The sequence below is a fragment of the Caenorhabditis briggsae genome, assembly GCF_000004555.2.
Source record: "Caenorhabditis briggsae complete genome, chrX, whole genome shotgun sequence".
NCBI classification, from domain to species: domain Eukaryota; kingdom Metazoa; phylum Nematoda; class Chromadorea; order Rhabditida; family Rhabditidae; genus Caenorhabditis; species Caenorhabditis briggsae.
Genome location: NC_013491.2, coordinates 19,157,851 through 19,179,844, shown reverse-complemented (window position 1 = coordinate 19,179,844; position 21,994 = coordinate 19,157,851). Strand labels below are relative to the sequence as shown.

General features: G+C 37.4%; 9 protein-coding genes across 9 annotated transcripts in view; 3 read left to right on the top strand and 6 right to left on the bottom strand.

Moving 5' to 3' along the window:
- Positions 1-679: 679 nt before the first annotated feature.
- CBG07444 lies at positions 680-1,111 on the top strand (the record flags this gene model as incomplete). The annotated part of the gene is made up of 2 exons (XM_002645720.2): positions 680-919; positions 965-1,111. The coding sequence occupies 2 exons, from the start codon at positions 680-682 to the stop codon at positions 1,109-1,111; spliced, it is 387 nt and encodes a 128-aa protein (XP_002645766.2).
- A 166-nt stretch (positions 1,112-1,277) lies between these two features.
- CBG28078 lies at positions 1,278-1,537 on the bottom strand (the record flags this gene model as incomplete). The annotated part of the gene is made up of 2 exons (XM_045240576.1): positions 1,278-1,448; positions 1,508-1,537. 2 exons carry the CDS (start codon positions 1,535-1,537, stop codon positions 1,278-1,280), a joined length of 201 nt encoding a protein of 66 aa, XP_045098665.1.
- A 309-nt stretch (positions 1,538-1,846) lies between these two features.
- CBG07445 lies at positions 1,847-2,843 on the top strand (the record flags this gene model as incomplete). The annotated part of the gene is made up of 4 exons (XM_045240575.1): positions 1,847-1,935; positions 1,980-2,131; positions 2,367-2,644; positions 2,694-2,843. The coding sequence occupies 4 exons, from the start codon at positions 1,847-1,849 to the stop codon at positions 2,841-2,843; spliced, it is 669 nt and encodes a 222-aa protein (XP_045093523.1).
- Positions 2,844-3,966: 1,123 nt separating this feature from the next.
- Cbr-tre-4 lies at positions 3,967-7,173 on the bottom strand (the record flags this gene model as incomplete). The annotated part of the gene is made up of 11 exons (XM_002645722.1): positions 3,967-4,236; positions 4,285-4,428; positions 4,764-5,001; positions 5,046-5,162; positions 5,206-5,317; positions 5,359-5,512; positions 5,566-5,734; positions 5,783-6,058; positions 6,650-6,793; positions 6,849-7,036; positions 7,084-7,173. 11 exons carry the CDS (start codon positions 7,171-7,173, stop codon positions 3,967-3,969), a joined length of 1,902 nt encoding a protein of 633 aa, XP_002645768.1.
- Positions 7,174-8,523: 1,350 nt separating this feature from the next.
- On the bottom strand, positions 8,524-9,436 carry Cbr-col-184 (the record flags this gene model as incomplete). The annotated part of the gene is made up of 2 exons (XM_002645723.1): positions 8,524-9,246; positions 9,302-9,436. The coding sequence occupies 2 exons, from the start codon at positions 9,434-9,436 to the stop codon at positions 8,524-8,526; spliced, it is 858 nt and encodes a 285-aa protein (XP_002645769.1).
- A 1,685-nt stretch (positions 9,437-11,121) lies between these two features.
- Positions 11,122-12,126, top strand: Cbr-col-183 (the record flags this gene model as incomplete). The annotated part of the gene is made up of 2 exons (XM_002645724.1): positions 11,122-11,289; positions 11,338-12,126. The coding sequence occupies 2 exons, from the start codon at positions 11,122-11,124 to the stop codon at positions 12,124-12,126; spliced, it is 957 nt and encodes a 318-aa protein (XP_002645770.1).
- A 239-nt stretch (positions 12,127-12,365) lies between these two features.
- CBG28077 lies at positions 12,366-15,089 on the bottom strand (the record flags this gene model as incomplete). Its single annotated transcript, XM_045240574.1, has 8 exons — positions 12,366-12,494; positions 12,547-12,729; positions 12,781-13,053; positions 13,318-13,437; positions 13,483-13,614; positions 14,290-14,427; positions 14,481-14,624; positions 14,964-15,089. 8 exons carry the CDS (start codon positions 15,087-15,089, stop codon positions 12,366-12,368), a joined length of 1,245 nt encoding a protein of 414 aa, XP_045098664.1.
- A 751-nt stretch (positions 15,090-15,840) lies between these two features.
- Positions 15,841-17,005, bottom strand: CBG28076 (the record flags this gene model as incomplete). The annotated part of the gene is made up of 3 exons (XM_045240573.1): positions 15,841-16,095; positions 16,568-16,738; positions 16,958-17,005. The coding sequence occupies 3 exons, from the start codon at positions 17,003-17,005 to the stop codon at positions 15,841-15,843; spliced, it is 474 nt and encodes a 157-aa protein (XP_045098663.1).
- A 689-nt stretch (positions 17,006-17,694) lies between these two features.
- Positions 17,695-21,994, bottom strand: part of Cbr-ceh-99 — a gene marked incomplete at both ends in the record, with an annotated part of 8,889 nt that continues 4,589 nt past the window's right edge. The window contains 9 exons of the mRNA XM_002645725.1: positions 17,695-17,961; positions 18,464-18,706; positions 19,381-19,554; positions 19,597-19,767; positions 19,812-19,955; positions 20,007-20,054; positions 20,101-20,229; positions 21,024-21,188; positions 21,235-21,456. Of these exons, the coding sequence (XP_002645771.1) occupies positions 17,695-17,961; positions 18,464-18,706; positions 19,381-19,554; positions 19,597-19,767; positions 19,812-19,955; positions 20,007-20,054; positions 20,101-20,229; positions 21,024-21,188; positions 21,235-21,456 (1,563 nt within the window). The remainder of the gene's footprint in view (positions 17,962-18,463; positions 18,707-19,380; positions 19,555-19,596; positions 19,768-19,811; positions 19,956-20,006; positions 20,055-20,100; positions 20,230-21,023; positions 21,189-21,234; positions 21,457-21,994) is intronic.

The window sequence follows — 21,994 nt, the reverse complement described above, 5'->3', positions numbered from 1 at the left end:
TGTTTATATGCATGAATAGCCGAGAGAGAAAATGCGCTCCACCGAATTGCGTTGCAATGGTGACTAACCTCTTGATTTTAAGTGTCGATATTTCTCTATCGATTTTTTTTTGCCCATTTTATTCTGTGAAATTTTTGTCAAAATGAATCGTGATTTTTCTCCACCCAATTTAGATACAATTCCGTTGAACGAAGTTTTGAACTATCTCAATCTAAAAAAAGGTTTGACAACCAAAAAAAAAATATATATTTATATCAATAAGAAATTTGAGATCCATTCTTCGGAAAGTGAACCGCGCGCTCCGAGAAGTGGTAGATAATTATTGTACTACTGTTAGTCTGAAAGTTAATTTCTAGAATCACTCTCAATTTGGATGACATCGAAATACTATACTGCAGTGGAGGCGTGAATCAATGTGTAATTGGTGTTGGCCAGACATCGAAATTATTGAAGAGTAATTACGTGGAATCCGCTAAGAGAGACCTTGGTATTTATTTCAAGAATCCCAACACTCGGATCACAAATCTGAAGCTACAGTAGGATTATAAAAAATCATTTTTTTGAGGGACTATGTCAAATCATAGAAACTTTTTTCGACGAGCTCACCCAAAACGGGTTGGGTGGTTTTTGCGTCGAAACTGAGCTTGATGCATACAACGGAGCACAAATTGCTCGATTGATGAGATTGATTGATGTGAACACTATTACCTCTCTCCAAATCGATACTCATGTCCAGCTGTATGAGGAAAAACAATTAGTCGATTTACCACAATGGGAAAGAGTTAGGGATTTTCAACTCGTCGGTTCGCACCTCCCACATAACATTTTCAACGTTATTGGAAACGTGGCCTTCAATATTAAATATGACTGCGTTGACTTGGACTTTACTCTCGAACCCATTTATTTGTTTGTTTTCACAGTGAGTGGATAACAGAATTATTCAAACCGCGACCAATTTTTTCAGGTTCTCAATCCATCCGAAAACTTCGAATTTGGACAAATAACTTCTAAGAACTTATACATTCCTTTTCCTATGCTCAACACTCACCGTATATTGGAGAACGTATCAGTTACACTTCCGCGAAACTGCATAATCATGGAGAAATTCTAATGAATTTGGCAAACCTTTCTCAATCTAAACTCCACATTTCATTTTTTTAAATTTCATTTTGAAACAATTTATTTAATAAATATTCAACTGAACCCACTTTTACAGGAAACAAGATAAAAAGAAGTCCAGAAGAGATACAAAAAACAATAGGACATTCGTTTCACAGCTAATTGTCATCTTCGTCGTTTTCTTCAAGAAGTAATGCTCCAGCCTCAGCGTCTTCCGAAGCCTGACGACTTTTGTATTCGATGAGACCTTTGGGAACCATGACAATTGCCAGCATTGCACAAAATCCAGTGGCATCATAAACTAGATTAGGTTGTTGAGATGCTTCCAGCTCTAGATCACTTGAAGGGATGTCTTATAAAATGTTTTTGACCCTCTCTCCGCAGGTACCTGGAACTCCATATGTGCTTCGGGCATCATACTACTCCTAGAATTCCCTTCTCGACAATTTTAAAAATTTTTCATTTTTGTCTCTGCCTGATAAATATGGTATCATTTAAAACAAGTTAGTCATTCTTGAAACGTTTCACTTTACTCATATTTTTCTACCATTAATATGTCGTTGCAAGCAAAACTATGTTGATATGCAGAAATAGCCGAGAGAGCAAATACGCTCCACCGAGTTGCTATGGTGACTACTCTTGTTGCTGTGGTTACTAACCTCGTGACTTTGATTTTGCTGTATCAATTTTTTTTTGTTGCTTTTTATTCTGTGAAACTTCTGTAACAATGAATCGTGATTTTTCTAAACCCAACTTGGATACGATGCCAAACAATGCGTTGAAGGAAATTCTGAACTATCTGAATATAAAAGAAAGGTTTGTAAAACTGAAAAAATGGAAATCGCAACAAAACATTTCAGATCGGTTCTTCGAAAAGTGAACCGCACGCTCCGAGAAGCGGTGGATAATAACCATACTATTGTCGATGTGGTACTTGATTTCTGGAATGACTCTATCACTCTCAAATTGGATGAGATCGAAATAGAGTACAGCATTGAAGATGAGGATAAATGTGAGGTACAAGTTGGCCAGACATCAAAAATATTAGACAGTAACTACGTGAAACCGCAACGAATGACCTTGGTGTTCATTTAAAAAACCCCAACACACGGATCAAAAACCTGAAGCTAAATTGGGAATTTTCTGGGTATCTTTTTGATATACTCTTGCAAATCTTGACAACTTTCTTTGACGAGCTGACCGAAACGGTGGGAGTGGCTTTTTCATCGAAAATTTACATATCGAAGATAACGATGGAGATAGCATTGGCCAAGTGTTGACAATGATTGATGTGAACACTATCACCTCTCTCAGAATCAATTGTGATGGTGCCCATCTGCATGACGAAGAACAGTTTCTCGATTCACCACAATGGGAAAGAGTACGAGATTTTCGACTCATCGGTGGCGTGGAACTCCCAGATCACATCCTCAACGCCCTTAGAAATGTATCATTTTTCAACATTGATCAGGATGACGATAACATGGAAATTACTTTCAAAAGAATTTTTATGTTCATTTTGTCAGTGAGTGGATTTTAGAATAATTTGCATTTCATAATCAAATTTTTTTCAGGTTCTCAATCGATCTGATAACTTCGAAAAAGGACAAATAACTTCTAGAAACTTATATATTCCTGCTCCTTTCATCAATGCTCACCTAATATTGGGAAATGTATCTGTTACACTTGAGCAAAATCGCATAACTATGGAGAAATGCGAGTGAATTTGGCTTGCCTTTCTTAATCATAACGCCTCATTTCATTTTTATTGTTTTATTCTGAAAAAGATTATTGATTGAATATTCAACTCAACCCACTTTTCAAAGAAAAGAGGTAAAAAAACAACCCAGAACAGATAATCGAAAACGACATACAATTTATTTTCATCTTCGTCGTTCTCTCCAAAAAGTAAGGTTCCTGCCTCTACGTCTTCCGAAGCTTGACGACTTTTGTATTTGATGAGACCTTTCAGAACCATAAAATTGCGACCATTGCACAAATTCCAGTTGGCCAGAAATCAAAAATAGTGAACAGTGATTACATGGAAATTGAGAATAAAGGCCTTGGTACTTATCTAAAAAACCCCAATACAAAGATAAAAAATCTGAAGCTACAATGGAAATTTTCTGGGTATCTTTTTGATATACTCTTGCAAATCTTGACAACTTTTTTCGACGAGCTCACCCAAAACGGAAGGAGTGGCTTTTGCGTCGAAACTCTAGAACTCGTAGAAAACGCTGGAAATAACATTGCTCAAGTGTTGAGGTTGATTGATGTGAACACTATCAAATCGATTGTGATCAATTCCCTGTGCACGATAAAGAAGGATTTCTCAATTTACCACAATGGGAAGAATACGTGATTTTCGACTTTTCGGTGATGCAGAACGTCCATATAATACCATTAACGCCCTTGGAAACGTAGCATCCTTCAGCATTTATCAGCTTAACAACAACGTGGAATTTACTTCCCTAACCATTATTTTTATTCTCATAGTGAGTTGATCCCAGAATTATTGGCAATCCTCAACCAATTTTTTTCAGGTTTTCAATCTTTCTGAGAACTTTCAACGTGGACATAACTTCTCATGACTTAAATCTTCCTCTTCCTTTTAACAACGTTCGACTCATTTTGGGAAATGTGGCAGTTAGATTTCAGCAAAACAGAATAAATATAGAGAAATTCGAGTGAATATGGCGTTCCCTTTTTCAATCTCTAAACCAAATTTCCTTTTTATTATTTTATATTAAAAAATGTATTTATAAATATTCAACTGAACCCAATTTTCGAAGAAATGAGATGAACAGTAACCCAGAACAAATACTGAAAAGGACTCTCTTCTAACAATTAATCGTCATTTTCATCATTCTCTCCAAGTAGTAATGCCCCTGCCTCTGCGTCTTCCGAAGCTTGACGAGTTTTGTATTTGATGAGACCTTTGAAAACCACGACAACTGCAACCATTGCACAAAATCCAGCGGCAGTATAAACCAGAGCAAATTGTTGAGATGTTTCCAGCTCTAGCTCACTCGACTTCTCCAATCTGTTGTGATTACTTCTAAATGTCCAAATCAAATCAAGAACTGCGCCATTAGTCCATCCGAATCCTTCTTGGACCTATAATCAATTTCGAAGTTGATGAATAATAATGTCACTTTCACTCACAATGTACTCTCCGCCGGTACCTGGAGCTCCACCAGTGCTTCGTGCATCATACTTCTCCCAGACACCCCCGGTCAGCCCTCCAGTAGGGTTGTACATACCATTGTAAACAGTCTCTATGAAAGCTTGAGATTGTTTTGCTGCTTCCTGGAAGAAATAACTTTAAAAAAGGCCCTAAACACTCTAATAGAATACCGCCTCGCAAAACCGTCAACTTTAGGCTTAACTATCTAGGTTTCTATAAGAGATATCAGAAACCTTTCAACTGATAAAATATTAGACATAATATGATAAATAATTCTTTTGTCGAGAAATTTTTGATATCTTTTGAAGGAACCGAGATAATCGCGCTCAAAGTACACATAGTTGTATCAGAGCAAATGTTGTTAGGACATCTAAGGCAATTAGAAAACAAATGAAATCCCAACAAATGATCACAGAATCTTTGAAAATAATAATAAATCCATTTTTTTCAAAATTACCTGTTGAAGGAAACTATTACTTGTCGCTAGAAAACTTTGAATGACAAAGTGTTGATTTGGTGCCCAGACATTTGGAAAATCCCATTGTTGATTCAACGACTCCGAAGGTAGAGAAGACGGAATCCCACCAGCAAACTTCAATGCTCCAGATTTTTTCATGTAGTTTTCCACCTTATCTGCGTATTTTTCAAAACCCGGAATCATTAGTGGATAGACATTGGATGGGTAGAAATTGGAACTGAATTAAAAATGTGATTATTGTAGTTAAGTGCAAAAACTCACTTTTTCTTCTTCAGAGAAACATCAAAATCCAGCCACGCTCCTAGTTTGTCATCCCAAAGAACATGTTGAATGGCTGCACTAATTTTTTCCAATTTTCGTCTATAGGAAGTCGCTTCACTGAAATTTTATTTTTTGGGAATAAGTTTCAAAAAAATCTTACTCAATTTTCAAAAAATGTTCCGCATACAAAGCCATGTATCTATAATTGTTTGCCATAAGGACATTCAAGTCAACAGGAACTATTTGATCAGTGTGTATATTCGACAAGGCGGCTGTAAACATTATTGAATTTTAAAAAATTCTTATCACCTACCAGTTGTATCTCCCTGCATCCATCGAGAGCTGAAATCCCATCCACTTTCACAGGCAGAAGAAATTCCTCTCCATACATCAGACGGCATCGTTGTATTCATACCAATCGAGTAGTCACCACGGAAATTCTCCGGTCTCGGACAGTTTGAGAGAGTCTGAATGGTTTTTTTTTCGAAATTAATTTAAAAATCAACATCGATTTAGATACCTTATAAGCAAACAAAGTGTGACCATCCACTTCAATAGTCCTGTTTTTCTCCCAAAATTCCATTTCCATTATCATGCTGTTCAACCATTTTTCGTCATAACTTCCCGTTGCTTTGGTGTATTCCCATACCATGTGCGGGAATAGTGGAGGTTGAGATCGTCGTGTTAATCTGTAATTTGTTCGGTCTTATATTAAATCAACTTGTGAAAATTCCTACTGAATATTGCCGGAATTGGGAATGTACCCGAGTGTTGTGACCAGATTCGAGAAATTGTCAATGATCCCTTTTGTCGTTTCATACATTTTTGATACTAATAATCCTTTGATAATCCAGTAAGTATCCCAATAAAAGTAGACATCAAATCGACCGCCGGGGACGATGAACGGATTTTGGACTGGTAGAAGGGGATACATGTCTGGATGGGTGAGCACGTCAGAAGTGAATTGGCGGGCGAGCCGTTTCCATCGTTCGTTCAATTCACTTGCGAGATTTCTGGAAATTATTTTGTTGGTTTTTTTATTCAAGCAAGGGACTTTTCTTGAAATTCAGCTCATAAAAATACGGCTCTTTATGACAAGGGGGGGGACCAAGTCAGAAGGGGGGGGGGGGCCATAAGTAAAAATGTGGACTAAGTTGAGATTTACCAGTTGTTTCTAGTTTTGTGACCGTTTCCATTAAAATTTCGAACTTTGAACACTTTTCATAAGTGTTTTGAAATTTTCAGTTTATATCATTTTTTGCATATTTTTTGTCTATTTGTTGTTACTAAGCCTGGAAAAATCTGAAACTAGCTGAATAACTTTAAATAACACAGTTACAATGGAAAACATAGTGTGGTTCATACAAAAAACCGGCCTAAACTGAATTTTTTTGAAGTGACAAATTTTTGTGGAAACAAACGCAAAGTACGAAATTTTTATAGAAACATTCGAAAAACTAGAAAAAATTGGTAAGTCTTAACTTAGTCCACATTTTTACCTATGGGCCCCCTTTTGACTTGGCCCCCCCCCCTTGTCATAAAGAGCCAAAAATACACCGTAAATGCTATAATAGACCAAAAATTTAGAAAGAAAAACAGCTTACCTCTGTTTTTCATCTGTTATCTCTCTCAAAAATACCGGATCTATCTTCCAATCTGTGAGATTCACAACTTCCAAATAGTTCACTTGCTCGAAACTTTCTTCACAAAAGCTCCGAAACTTGTCGACGCTCATGGGGTATGGCAACCTGAAAATTTTCATAAAATTTTCAAAATTTTTTAACCCTTCGGAAAAAAACTCACTTTTTGAAATTCGCCAAAACTTCTTTAGCTGGAACCCTCAGTTTGTCTCCTGGACAAGTTTTTTGCAGTCCAAACTGCCACGAATTTTGAAGAATTTCTCCGTGACAATATATTTCCGATAATGGTCCAGTACAAAGACTTTCATTGCACGGGACCTCCATCGGACCCAATAAAAATGTGGTTTGAGGCTGAAAAAGTGTCGCTGGTGTTGCGAAATTCACAAATTTCAACTCACCAAAAAAGCATTTGTCAATCCAAATTCTAAATTTGATTGAACCCACGAAGAACCAAGATATAAACATAATATCGTACCCAACCATCGCATCTTCACTCGAGTAATTCCCATAAAACTTGGATTTTCAGGCTTGACATCATACAAATAGAAGACCAATAATCAAGAGAACAGTTTGAGTAAATAAGCGCAACGGGGAAAAGGGAGGAGGTAAAAATGGGGAAAAGAGAAAAAAAGAGAAAGAGTAACAAGACAAAAAAAGAGGCAAACATTGCTGGATGGCAGAGAAAGAAGACTTATTTTTATTATAAAAATGTGAGAATGGCGAAAAAAGAGAGAGGACATATGTATGGCAACTCAAATCCGACAGCATTCGCCACAGAATCTCCGGCTTAATTTCTGGACAACAAAAAATATGCTATACTTCTATGCATGGACACAAACACTCATTTCTTATCAACATTCGTTTTATCAGTTTCGCCTGTAAATGTTTTGTACCAAATTTTCCGTGTTTATTTGGTTAATTCAAATATTGTAAATATTTTTCTAGACAAAAGGAAACGAATTCGTCCATTGAAATGTTTAATGCATGAGTGTAGTTTAATCGCTGAAAATGGAATGTGTTTTTGAGAGTCTTCTTGTTTTCAGTGATGAATGGGGTGCAGAAATAGATGATCGCTCTGGAAAATTTTTCACTAGAAAGGATAAAACCTCTACCGGCCAATAAGATACTAAAAACCTTTTTTTTTCGATCGATTTTTGGCAATTTTTCCAATTTTCCGGAGTTCGGCGCTTGGCTGTCAAGTTTCCAACCAGTTTGAAAATTATGAAGAGTGTAAAACAGGGCTAGTTAAAAAATTTGCATTCGCAGAATTTTTTGAAAGTTCCTAGTTTTTTCAGATATTTGAAGATTTCTGAAACATCTGACTTTTCCTCATATTCCATACACAAACAGGGCAAAAAAAGGTGTCTTTCAGGAATCAGCAAACATCTGGAAAACTAGAAATTTTTTAAAAATTCTGTAATTTGTTGATCTAGGTCAGTTTCACACCCTCTGATTTTTTTAAAGTGATCCAAAAACTTGAAAGCCGAGCTTCAGATTCCTGAAAGTGGTCAGAAACAAGTGAGAAAACAAAATAATTGACCGGTACTGTATTTTGTTTTTTGGATATCTGTTGCAGTTTGATGATGATGAAATATTGTTCTCAACCAATTCCGACATCCTTATCTTATCATTCTAAATACTGCATTACCCTTTTTGTGAAAATTCACTAATTAGTTTGGCGCGGTCACCTGACACAAACCATTATCGTCTTTCTCTCTCAATCGTCCCTTCCACCCCCAAACTAGTTTCTCCGAATGAACATTCAAAAAAAAAAACAGAAGAAAACAAAATAAATGATAAAATGTTTATTGTTTTTAGACGAACACTGTTCTTCCTTTTTAGGCGAACATGGTTCTTCCTGGGCAGGCACAGTAACCAGCATCGTCTCCTGGCGCTCCATCGGCTCCTGGCTGTCCGGCGGATCCGTCCTCTCCGTCTTCTCCTGGAACTCCTGGCTGTCCAGCGAATCCACGATCTCCTGGAGTTCCGTCGTTTCCTGGAGCTCCTGGTGCACCCTTTGGTCCTTCTGGTCCGCATGGTCCAACCTCTCCTGGCTTTCCGTCGACTCCCTTGGAGTAACGAGTTCCGCGTGGTCCGGCTTCTCCGCGTTGGCCTGCTGGTCCTGCTGGTCCTGGCTTTCCGGATGGTCCGGCTGGTCCGGCTGGTCCTGGGCTTCCTGGCTGTCCTGGGTGTCCGTTTGGTCCTGATGCTCCGTTTGGTCCCTTGACTCCTGGCTCTCCATCTGGTCCAGGTGGTCCAGCTGGTCCTCCTGGACATGGAATGCAGTCGGCCTCGGCGGCATGAACGAAGGTGAGAGATTTTCCGGCGATTCCTGGCTTTCCGTCGACTCCTGGGGTTCCATTCAGTCCTGGTGCTCCTTGTGGTCCACGAGCTCCTGGTGGGCCGTCTGGGCATCCTTGAGATTGAAGTCCACAGTGGCATTGACTGTTGTCACGCTTGTGACGTCCGAAGAGGGTCTTGAAGTTTGGTGGGGCAGCAGTATCTCCAGTTGGGTGCACGTGAAGAGACATAATACGAGACCAGGTCTCATCGGACTTCATCTAAAACATTAATAATACACTAATTGCGAATTTTCAAAATTTCAAAGTTTTATACCTTCAAGTTTTCCATTCCATCGTGAATCTCCAATTGGAGGTTGTTGAGATCCGAAACAATATTTCCAACGGAAATAAGCAGCATGCCAGTGGCAACAATTGAAGCAGCACTAGTGACTAGAACCGCGTACGACATCTGCAAAAATCGAAATTTTCTACAGTAATTCGAGAGAATAGGAAACAAACCTTCTACGAAGAGTTAACCGAACGGTCGACGAGTAACCTTGTGTCATTGCTGTCCTTTTATAGGAAATCCCTGACGTTTGGTCACACTCTTCTTATCAATCGGTTAGAGAAAGGCTGGATTGAGAAGTTAGAAACATTGTAACTTTCTCTATCAAACCCTATTTCGCCTTATCGTTTTTCTCTAATTTACCATCATCACAATCAGTTCCTTGTTTCCAGAACAGAAGAAATCATTGGCAAGGCAACGCAAAAAGTGATGACGAGAAGGAAAAAAAACCGTTTGATGATAGAATTTTCTATCTCTTTTTTTTGAGAGATAATGAACTAACTTTTGTTTGCGCGCAGTATCATCAACTTGGCGCAAACGTCTCATCTTCTATTTTCACTTTCCATTTTTGATGTTGCGTAATTGGAACTAATGAATTTGTAGGAAGGGCGAAAACTGAGTCAGAGGGTTTTGAATTTCGAGATTTGAGAATTACAAAAATATCTGAAAAATTTTTGTCATGCGTGTTGAAAAAAAAACAATAAGATTCAAATAACTTTTTATTTTTAACTGTGAATGAATTTTAAAAATAATAGCAGTTCAGAAGCAAAAATAAATTGTCAAAAACCAAATTTCAAGTCTAAATGGGAATTATTTTTTACCAGAAATCAGGGCAAGTAAAAACAACAACTACAGTAATGTAAATATATTTTTTCCTGAATTTATAAATTTTTAGAAAACTTCAAGAATTTTAATTTTCGGCATTTTTTAGAAAATAACAAAATTTTTTAGAAAATAACAAAAATCTACAAAAATCAGTAAAATACGGGAAACCAAAAAGAGAAAAATGTCGAAAAATGCAAATAAAATGTGGTTACTGTAGTTGTCGCTGTGGGACCTTCAGTCACGGCCAACCAGTTTTTTCATTCCGTAATAATATGCAAATCACAGAAAAAATGCAGTTTTCGAAATTTCTGAATACAATTTTCTTTCATTTTTTCGAACTACCGTATTTCCTCTAGTAGAATTCCATCAAAACTGCCAACTTTGAGCTCAATTATTGCGATTTCTGTAAAAGTTATCAAAAAAGTGGTCAACTGTCAAACATTCGTTATATTATTCTTAACATTTTATCAGTTGACACATTTTCATATCTTCCACAGAACTTGAAATAATAAAGCTAAAAGTCGAATGGTCATTACAGGAAATACGGTATCAATAATTAGAAAAACAATTTTGCATTGAAATCAAATGTTAATTTATTGCCTGAAATGTTTTTTCCAAAAACAACAAAGAATTACAAATGCAACTAATTTCCACTTCAAAGAACACCACTTGAAATTATACAAATTACATACAGAACATGGCTGAGTAAGATAACATCAAAGTGAGGTCAAGAATAAATCAAAACTACTAACCAACTGGTAATTATTACAAAAGGAACTACAGCAAACCAAATGACAATAAACTATGTGGAACCATATGTAGATTCTGGTAGGACAACATGTATGTGGTCTCCTCCTTCTTCTACTATTCGTCTTGTTTTGGCAACTGGTTTATGCCATAGTGGAAGTGATATAAAAGGCGAGTCGTCGGAGCCATCCTCATCACATCACTGGCTTGCAATCAGCAACAGCAGCCAGTCAACCATGGAGTCTCACGTGGATCTTAAGCTTCGTACCTACCGTTTTATCGCCTACTCGGCTGTTGGCTTCTCCTGTATCGCTGCAGTCTCTCTATGCTTCACCCTTCCCCTTCTGTACAATTATGTGCAGAATACCAAGATGCAAGTCACCAAAGAATCCATGTACTGCAAGGTTGGTCCCTTTTTTGTTTTTGAAAACATAAAGATGGGAAAATTCTAGGGAGGAATTACTGACATGTGGTCTGACATCAAGGAAATGGAAATGACGCATAACAGAACTGCCAGACAAGCTTATGCTTCCGCTGGGGGTGCCGGAGGAGGTGGCGGATATTCCGCAGGTGGAGGTGGAGGGCAAGGAGGAGGAGGCGGAGGAGGCGGAGATGGTGGATGCACTGGATGCTGCAATCCAGGACCACCAGGAGCTGGAGGACGTCCAGGAAAGCCAGGAAGACCAGGAAAGCCAGGAGCACCAGGAAACCCAGGAGCTTCTGGAAAGGGAGCTGGAGCACCATGCGAGGCTTCTACTCCACCACCATGCCAACCATGCCCAGCTGGACCACCAGGACCACCGGGACCAGACGGACAGCCAGGACCAGCCGGAGGACCAGGATCAGCCGGAGCTCCAGCAGGACCATCAGCACCAGGACCAGCGGGACCACCAGGGCCACCAGGAGCACCAGGAAACGATGGACAACCAGGGCAGCCAGGAGGACCAGGGCAAGACGGTGTTGGAGGATCCTCAGGAGAAGCTGGACCAGGACCAGCCGGACCACCAGGACCAGCCGGACCCCCAGGATCTGACGGACAACCTGGAGCAGCAGGAGGAGCCGGAGCACCAGGACCAAAGGGACCACCAGGACCAGCAGGACAGCCAGGAAGCGATGGAAATCCAGGAGCTCCAGGACAGCCAGGAAACGCTGGAGGACAAGGAGAGAAGGGAATCTGTCCAAAATACTGCGCTATCGATGGAGGAATCTTCTTCGAAGACGGAACTCGTCGTCGTCGTTAGACGCGATGCATTGTTGCTGCCTATTATGCTTGAGTCGACCATTAAGTCTGGACTCGCATTTTATAATAATTTTTCTGACAGAAATAAAATTTTCATTCAAAAATCATTGGAAATGTAAACATTGAAAAATATCACATAACTCAAAAATTTGCCGGTAAAGAAATTAAAAAAGGAAACGTGAAACCTGATGAATAGTTATTTCAATAACATATATCACAATTAAATCACAATTAAAAAAATCATTTATCTTGATCGCTTCCAACTGAGCTATGTTTTCCAACAATTCCCTTATCCACTTCATTCCTCATTCTCTGTTCTGCTTCAAACTCTTTTATACAGCGAGCTCTCATTTCAATGTAGTCGTACACCTAGACAGAAAAATTGAAATTATTATCATCGTTCTTTGTTTCTAAATATTACCTGACTCTCCTTCACTTTCGCAATCGCCGCTAAATTCACCACTAGTTGTCTGCTAACTTGATTGGATTTTTGCAACAAAAATTCAAGAATTAGCATCTGTTGAGGGAGATCGTCAAGAGTGAGGATTCCACGTAGGTACTTTGCTATGCACGTTTCTCTTGCTAAATTCATGTAGGAATTAATCTAAAATTTAGAAAAATACGGTAACCCTATTTTGATAAACGAGCCACTCACAATCGGTGCGCTTTCCATGAATGGTTGATTTATGAAAAGACGCTTCATTATTTTATCTTGGAACGTCTCCATTTCTAAAGCTTTTACGGATTGTTTTCCAGTTGGGAGGTCGTCTCCGGGATTTTTGGATAGTGTAGTTTCTGATAGAATCTTTTCTTTCCCTTCAGATTCCACATTTTTTTCTTCTTTCTCATTTATGGTTCTGGAATGCACAAAATTCACATTTCCATGAATCGCAATCAACTTTTCTCTCATAGAAATATAGTTGTGCACCTATAACAACTTGCATTGTTAACGCAAGAACAAATTTAGTACCTCTCGTCGCTTCACCTTCAGTTTGTTTGATATTTTTGCCACATTCTTCATGCTGGGTCTGCATTTTCTTGCAAACATTGTTCAATAACTTGCATTTTCTTAGGCATGTTAAATACATTACCACCACGTAGGTAGCGGATCAAAAAGTTGTTTCGTAAGAATTTTAGCGTCTCGGGAACCTTAATTGAAACGTAGTATTTTATGAACGAAAAAAAGACTTACCGAAATAGAGTCTGGCATAATCACTCCAACTTTTCTTGCTTTCTGTTCGTCAGCGAATGGATGCTCAAAAAAGAGCTTTTCTAATTTCTGATGTCTTGTTTCCTTGAACCATTTCCTAATCTGCAATTCATAGTTTTGTTTGTCAAACGCTCATGTAAGACATACCATGTCTTCTGTCCATCCGGTTGTTTCCATAAGCTTTGTGTTGTTATATTCATCAAATTTTGGAATTTCTTCCAAGAGATTAGCTAACACCAAGTGTGCTTCTTTTTTCTCCTGGGCGCTGGGTTTATTGATCTTTAACAAAAAAAAGAATTATAGAAGATCGTGTATTGAAAGACCACTGGATTACGTTTTTTGTTGTTTAACAATAAGTTTCTTAAAGGAGGCCAGACATGAAAAATTTCAAAGTTCTAGTCTTTTGATATATGACACAGTACAGTCAGAAAATATGTATGGTCACCCAACCATAACTCCATGTTGCCATACTAGCGAGAACGCGAACGTTCTTCCACGGGGCGGCACACTCCTCGTTTCATAGCCGTCTTAGCGGCAGTAGACGACAGGCGCCGTTTGGTGTAGAGGTGAACGCGCTGGTCTATCGGTCGCGCATCGCGGGTTCGATTCCCATGTGTCCGTTTTCGTTTTTTTTTGTTTTCATGCGGCGACATCATGGAATGACAGAATATCGACAAAAAGTCTGGAATTATTGCCTAACATTGAAGAAATCAAGCGTTTCTTTAAAAATATTAATGCTCGTCAAGTAGCGCGCATTGGTCGCAATCGCACGACTTTCCGTCAGAATGCATGATCTCGCTCCAAGAAAACCCCGTAGACTTTCGTGTCTGGCCTCCTTTAAAGCGTTTCGAAAAGAAGACACCATCTTCTACATAATCTGTTCTTTCAGGTTTTCATGTAAACCAAATATCACTGATAACTTATCGGATGTTAGTTTTAATCAGGGTTACTTACTACAGGAAACGTTGGATGACTCTGTGAATTTGCTGCAGATTCATTGTCGAGTTGAAGCGTTGTTGAAGATAATGTTGGTGATGGAATAGCAGATGATACAGTTGGAACTCTTTCCGCTACAGTGTTACAAGCAGTGTTCTGGAATTTTCAAAAGTTTCAGATTGCATAAACTTTTGCGACAAGGAACCCACTGAAAAAGCGAGATGATGACTCTTGTCAGAAGTTTCTGATATTCCAAATCGAGTGACATCCGAGAAAGAAGTATTTTGTGGAGTTTCACTTTGCTGTATTGGAGAAAATATTTCAGAAATCGAGGGAAGATTCTGCTGTGCAATCTGGAATTAATGGGAATAAAATTTTTCTGGAATTTTGTTGAAATAACAGAATAATATTTGTCCAAACAAACAAAATTCAGATAAGCAAAAAACCTAACCTAGATTCGAATAGTAAAGAGCAAATTTGGTCCATACTCTCTATCCTATTCAGTTGCCTAATTCAATTTATGTATGTTTTTTAATAATATGTTCAGTTTATTACCTTTCATAATTCATCCTAATAAAATTTATTTTTCATCTGCAATCTGATTATCCCGAATTTTTCTTATTCTCATGATTCTTGAAGACGTACATGAAGAAAACAAAATTATTTAAAAAGTGAAATATCAAACAACTTACGAAATTATTAATTGCAAATCCTGTGAGCTGGCTCAATGAATGAGAACACATAGAATTGGTTGGAGCCGCGAAACCAGCGAACGGTGTGAAAGACTTGGGTTGAAAAGTGTCAAACAGATTAATCATTGCTGAAAAGTGCGAGAGTTGGGAGAAAATGCAATTCTTAAAACTCATGTCTGATAAGAAAATCATTAAGATAATGCCTAGGATTTTCAAAAAAGCCACGTGAGAGAGTGAGGTAGTGAGCCCTGCACTCTCTTCTTTGTCTCACTTGCACTATTTCCCTTTTTTGTCTTTCGCGCCGCTCCATAAAAACAGAGCACCGGATGAAGGGGAAAAAAGATATTCGAGAAGGGAAGACGTCGCGTGCTCGAGCAACGAGAAACGAGCAGGAAATGAAAAATTGAGAAATTTTTTGTTTTTAAACATAACATTTTCACCTGTTTTTGAAATGTCACTATAATTAGAGTGAACTTTTATGAACTAGAGAAACTCTGAAATGGAAAACAAAATCCTGAAATTTTTTTTTCGAATCAATCATTTTCTGTTAAATGAAACACCAGTTTTCACAATTGAAATATCTATTAAAAAAACTGAGAAAACCTTCTTTACAAAATGTTAGGTTACAATTTGGATAAATTTTAAAAAATTGTTTACAACATCATTATACATCAGAAATAATGATTCAGAAAAATTATTAATATGGTTAGAATTAAAATCACACAAAAGTTAAACACCTGTTTTCATCAACTCCAGGAAAACATCTTTAAAAAACATCAAAAAAGGAAAGCTGTACACTAAGAAAGAAACATCGCCTAGTTGATACCACCGTCAAAATTTTTATACACGATAATTCAAATTAAAAAGATTTAAAAAATTATACTTTATATCCCAATTCTAGGAATTCGGCTTTCAGTTTACGGTACATTTCTCTCAAACATAGTTTCTCAGCTCCAAGCAATCGTTGTCGTTGCGTCTCGACTACGATAGCTCTTGTTACTGCTCGGAACCAAATGTTCAATCTCAAGTGCTCACTCGCGTCCTCGAATTCCAGCTCTTGAAAGTATTCGTCAGTTTTTACGAGGGCTCGAACGAACATACCCCACTTCATTTGACTATACGATTCTGGCTTCTGAAAATATTATTGAATCGTAATCCTGATACATTTCGGTAGTAAAACATGGATCAAAAAGACAGATCTACAGTGCCGGTCAGAAGATATTCAAAAACATATTTTCAATAGGTTTTCACTATTTTCAAGTCTGCAACTCGGCTGCCAAGTGTCGGATCACTTTGAAAACGTGGGAAGGTATACAACAGACCAAGATTGAAACCTTTGCATTTACAGAATTTTTTAAAAATTCCTAGTTTTTTTTCGATATTCGCCGATTTCTGAAACATAATGAATGTTTTCAAAAAGTTCTGTGAATGCAAATTTTTCAATTTAGGTCTGTTTCACAGTCTCCAGAATTTTCCAAGTTATTGGAAACTGGACAGCCGACCTCCAGGTTCCTGAAAATGGTTAAAATCAACGGAAAAATACTTTTTTGAATATCTTATTGCCGGTACTGTAATTGAAGGGCACGGAATGCTTTGTAACTAACTTTTATTTCCAGAAATCCAATTGTCACAACATTTTCACCGAAAACAAATAATTCGCCAAGGGGGTCCAAGGTAGAGAACCAGTTGTCTGGGTTCAGATAACGATATGCCTTTATTTCTACATCTTCTTCTAGCTCCTTTTCAAGCTTCTTCTTGGAATCCGGATCACGTTTCTGTAAAATTTCCTAATATTTTACATTTTCTCAATTTCTCATTTTCAGAATTGTCTCAATATCTCAATTTTTAAAGTTTCTCCAGTTCTATAATTTCTCAATTTCTCAATTTTCATAATTTTCTGAATTTCACAATTTTTATAGTTTCTCTATCTAGTTTTAAAATGTCTCAATTTTCAATTCAATAAACTTCATTTATGTAAAAAATCTTGACACTACCTTAAATTTCTTTCGAATTCTTTGGGCGACACTGGCTGGATCGCCCATCTGAAAAAAAACAGGTTAGAGAAACCAAAAAGTTTTGAAATTATGTTAAAATTCACAGGAAACAAATAAAAATCCGTTTCGTGTGATTTTGTGAAAGAAATAGAGAAGATCGGTGGGTATTTTTTTGGCAAGTATAGGAAGAATCGAATAGGGAAGTGAAAAACCGGTTTGGTGTTTTATGTTCACTTTTTTCCCGGTCGACACATCGACAAACGGATTGTTGAGTACAGGAAACTGCAACTATTATCGTCTCATTAATGTAGAAGGTTTTTTTTTTCAATTTAACATTTTATTAGATAAAAAATAATACAAGAGACAATTAGTCACCTCAAAATTGCGAATGTAATTGAGATTTTCCAAAAAAATGTGGTATTATCTTTTTCTTTTTTTTTTGAGGAAATGTTCACAATAGATGGGAAAATTGTAAAATATGACATCTTTGTTATGACGATGTGCAAAAAATACAGTTTGTATCTTCTTTTGTAGACTTTTTACAATACAAAGTGAAAAAGGGAAAATGCTGAATGTAGGTTTGGAATACAGAAAAAAACGGAATGAAGGAAGTGAGGGAACATGTGATAGATGAGAAGATAAAAACGTCAGACTTGAGGTACGTCTCGGTTTGGTAATTGGAAACAAGACATGGGAAAAGAAAAATAGGAAATAAATAAAATGGAAAAGTTGACCGGTCAGTTTGTTGTACTGATGACACCATTTTGTTGGGCAACGTTCGCATGATAATTTTTGATGAAGAAAATTTGGTCTCTAACAGCCATGAATTCTGGCCACGTTATATTCAACTGATCTTTTGGGGAACCAATGTTCAATCGATCGAAGAATTTCTTGTTTTTCAGATAGAAAAATGTAGCGTCTCGTCCGCACAATCCTCTACTGGCAAACAGTGACACAACTCTTCTTGGCAGAAATTGAATAGCAAACTCTTGGAAATCGGTAGCCTGGAAATACACATACAGTTCCGGTCAATAAGATGTTCAGAAACGTATTTTCAGTAGATTTTGAGCATTTCCAAGATTCGGGAGCTCGGCTGTCAGGTTTCCGAACATTGTGATAATTTTGGAGGTTGTAAAAAATGTAGAATAAAAATGCATCCACAGAATTATTGGAAAATTCCTAGTTTTTCAGCTATTTACCAAAAAAACACCTCTTTTTGTCCGTCCTTTTTTTTTGTACGGAAAACATGAAAAAAGTTGTCTTCCACAGATAGGCTGAAAGCTAAAAGACTAAACATTTTTAAAAAATTCTGTGAATTCGAAGTTTTCAATCGAGATTCGTTTGAAATTTTTCAAATTTTTTAAAGTGATCGGCCCATTTTCAGCCGAGCTCCAGACTCCTGAAAATAGTCAAAACGGCAGAAAATCAACTGAAAAATGTTTTTTTCTATATCTGATTGAAAATTACTCCAGCTTGCGGTCGATCCGAAAGCAGCTTGAAACTTACGCTCCAAGTTTTGTAGTCCGTCGACATATTCACTGGAAGGTATGTGTTTTGCAAGTCGGGAAAGAATTGAATTGCGCGAGCATCGGTCAAGGCTTTTCTGCTCAGCATCACTCCATTAATCGGTCCTAATAAATCTGTTCTCTCCGCTTGTTCGACTTCGGCTCTAACGTTTGTTAAGACCTCATCTGTCAATCGACCATAAGTTCGATCGATTACTCTCCGCGATTCAAAATAATCCACAACCTGGAAAATTCGTTATTTCAATTTGTATGATATCTGAGGCCGTATTCATGAACATTTCCTTCTCAATTTCATCTACCGTAACCAGTAAGCTGTAATAGGACGGCCCCCACACTGTCCCGTTTGAGCTATTTTTATTGGTTCCAATGCAAGATGTTCAAAATGTGCCAACTGATGAAATATTTGTGATATGATGATAAACATTTTATCAGTTGACAATGTTTTGATACCTTTCACAGGAACAGAGATAAATTGTCTCAAATTCAAAACTATTGAGCCATTCCATTATAGGTTTCACGGTATGCAGGAATGCTAATTTCGTTTCATGTTTCAACTCATATTCATGAATTTTCTTGACCTGAGAAAGTAGCTCAATCATGGAAGAGTATGCTAAATGCAGTATTATTTTATTTCAAACCAAAAATGTTGCTGCTTTTCAACTCAACAACTTTGTTTTTGGATACAAACAACATGAATAGATAGAGCTAAAAATGTTGAGTACTGTGACTGAAAATTAGAATACTTCATTACATAGTTTTCGAGAGAATTCAGTTCAGTCGGAGGATTCTTTGAATGATGTTCAAACTTTTTGGAAGAAAATTCAGTTAGTGTCTGATAAGAGGATGGTTTTTCAAAGAAAATATTCATGGATATGACCTCTGATGACTATCACTCACTTGTTCAATTTCAAGGTTTGCTTTCTTGGACAAAAGAAGTGTTTGATAAGTATCCCGAAGAACTAGAGTGTCGCGATAGGAAGTTTCCAGAAGAGCTAGCTGACATGGCAACTCTTCAGGCTCCAGAAACATTGCCATCGTTTCTTGTCTCTTTTGTTCAATCCATTCTCGAATCTTAAAAATGTATTTGCGAAAAAAACATATAAATAATTTTACCGTTGCTGCGGCAACTCCCACAAACAATTCATGATCATGAGATTCCCACTCTGTGACAAATTGATGTTCCTTGAACAATTCTTCAAGATCGATCAAGTTCTCATCTGTCAGTTTGCCCTGCTTCGGCGGAACACCAATCTCCCGTCTGTAGGTTTGAAACCAACATGTCAACTGAAAATAAATTTTCGTCGCACTAGTATAAATTGTTAGCATACCTGATGCTTATTCCATTTTGATCTAGCAAGCAGCGCTGGATTACCGTAATTTGTGAAATGCGGGTTTTTCTGTAATATTAACAAGAAGAGTTGAATAGTATCACTGTCCTCCACAGCCTTCTTTTTCTCTTGGGGTTGGATATTCTGCAAAAAAAAAACATCGAATAAATTTCTATGAAAATTAAGGTTTCTTACCTGATGTTTTCGATCAATTCGTCTTTTATTTTTGAACCAATAGCGAACCTGAATCATGTTTGTTTATTCAAAGGTCGAAGTTCATAGTAAGTACCCTTTCTTTTGTCATTCCCATTGCCTTTGAGATTGCCGTGTAATCAGTACATTTGGGTAGCTGTTTTTCTTTATAAATTTCCAGAAGTAGTCTGTGCTGCTCTGTCGTATAACCTTTTGGTGTTGGTTTCTGAAATGATAATAACTTTAAACAAGTCATGGATAACCACCCCCACAAATATTTAAAAATCGCCGTTATTTTTAATGAATCAGAAACTGAGTTTGACAATTTCAGTTTTGGAGGTTTATTTTTTATTTTTTTATTTTATTTATTTATTTATTTCAACGAAGGGGAGAAAACCACTAACACGTGAAATGCCTATGAAACTAGGAGATATAACAGGGACATACATTTGTAGTAATTGGGAGATGAAGGAAAAACCAAGTTAGTAATTAGTTGAATTCAAGACAAGAAAATGTTTTAGATCACAGGATAATAGTCGATTTTTGAAAGCCGCTGACGAGGGCTTCACCGGAAACACTTTGGCGGGTAAAAAGTTCCAACATCTGATACTCAATTTTTAGTACAAATATCGAATGAAGATTCTTAAAAAATTTTACGAAGTTTGATCACATTCTTAGAGGATCAGTTTCTCAGCAATGTAACTTCATTTCAGCTAGAAACCTCAGGACGCTATGGATATGAAGCTCTCGGTAGTCCATGGTTGAATACTACATGACTATCTAAGTCTTAATGAGAATTTGTACAGTCCCTCCTATATTATTTAGTCATCGATAAGGTTTGTGGTACCGCAGTTCGACCGGGCTTTATTTCGAATTTTCGAATTTCTAGATGGCATTATTAACAGTGAAATAACGACAGAATTATCGGTCCTCAAATGTGAACTATGACCAATACCCAATATTTCTCATGATTCCAAAACTTTATCTCAAATGATAACCCATTTTCAGTGCATGATTTACCTTAGCAGATTGCGGTCTGTTGATATCCTCATCCAGTGCTCCTGAATCAGCAGAAAAAACAGTCGTTGCTGCACTATTAATGACTGCTTGAATACCAGAATCATCTTCATCTTCATCACTAGACTCTTCCGCAGTATTGTTCTTTGTTTTCTTCGCTTTCATTCCCTGAAAACCCTTCTCATGAGCTCAATTATTAGAAGGACAAAGTTACCTCTTCATAAGAAGGGTCGGTGTCTGAATCTTCGTCTGAAGATGATGACGAAGAAGACTCCATCATCTGCTCATTTCTTACTTCCTCATCATCATCATCACTGTCGTACTTCTTCGGCTTCTTACGCACTCTGTTGTGGTGTGTTCTGATTGGCTCGCTGATTCTCGGTGGTGGACGAGGATGATAATTGTTTGTCTTTGCATGTCCGTTTTGAGCCGAGTTCTGAAATGAAAACACTAAAGTGTCAAAATAACAAATTCCAAGGATCACAAGGATCACAATAGTATGTGCATCTTCTTGAATGGGTAGCCACACTTATATTTGTTAAACCAATGATAGAAAGGTCTCACATTTTCAAGTCTTGCACGGGAAGCCTCCCAACTGTTACCCGGGGATTCGGATGAAACCTATTGTAAATAGTAGTACACAGACTATCTAGAAAAATCCCAAAATTATAGCGGCCCTCGTGAAGGTCTATTCAAATGGTGAGACATTTTTTGATTTTTCGTGAGTTTGGAGTCGGGACCGTTTGAGCGACCTTAACTTTGTTCATGTTCATGGTAGACGTTCAAACTTTTTTCATTCAAAAGGTGATAAATTGATAAACATTATTGTCTACTGCACATATGCTCCATCTTCAAAACGAAAGTCAGGAAAATAGAAAACATAAAATTTTCGAGTTCCACCAAATTCAAAAAATGCTAATTTTTGTAAAAACGTCTATGGGGGGCCATGTCTATCAGATTTCTCAGGACGAGTA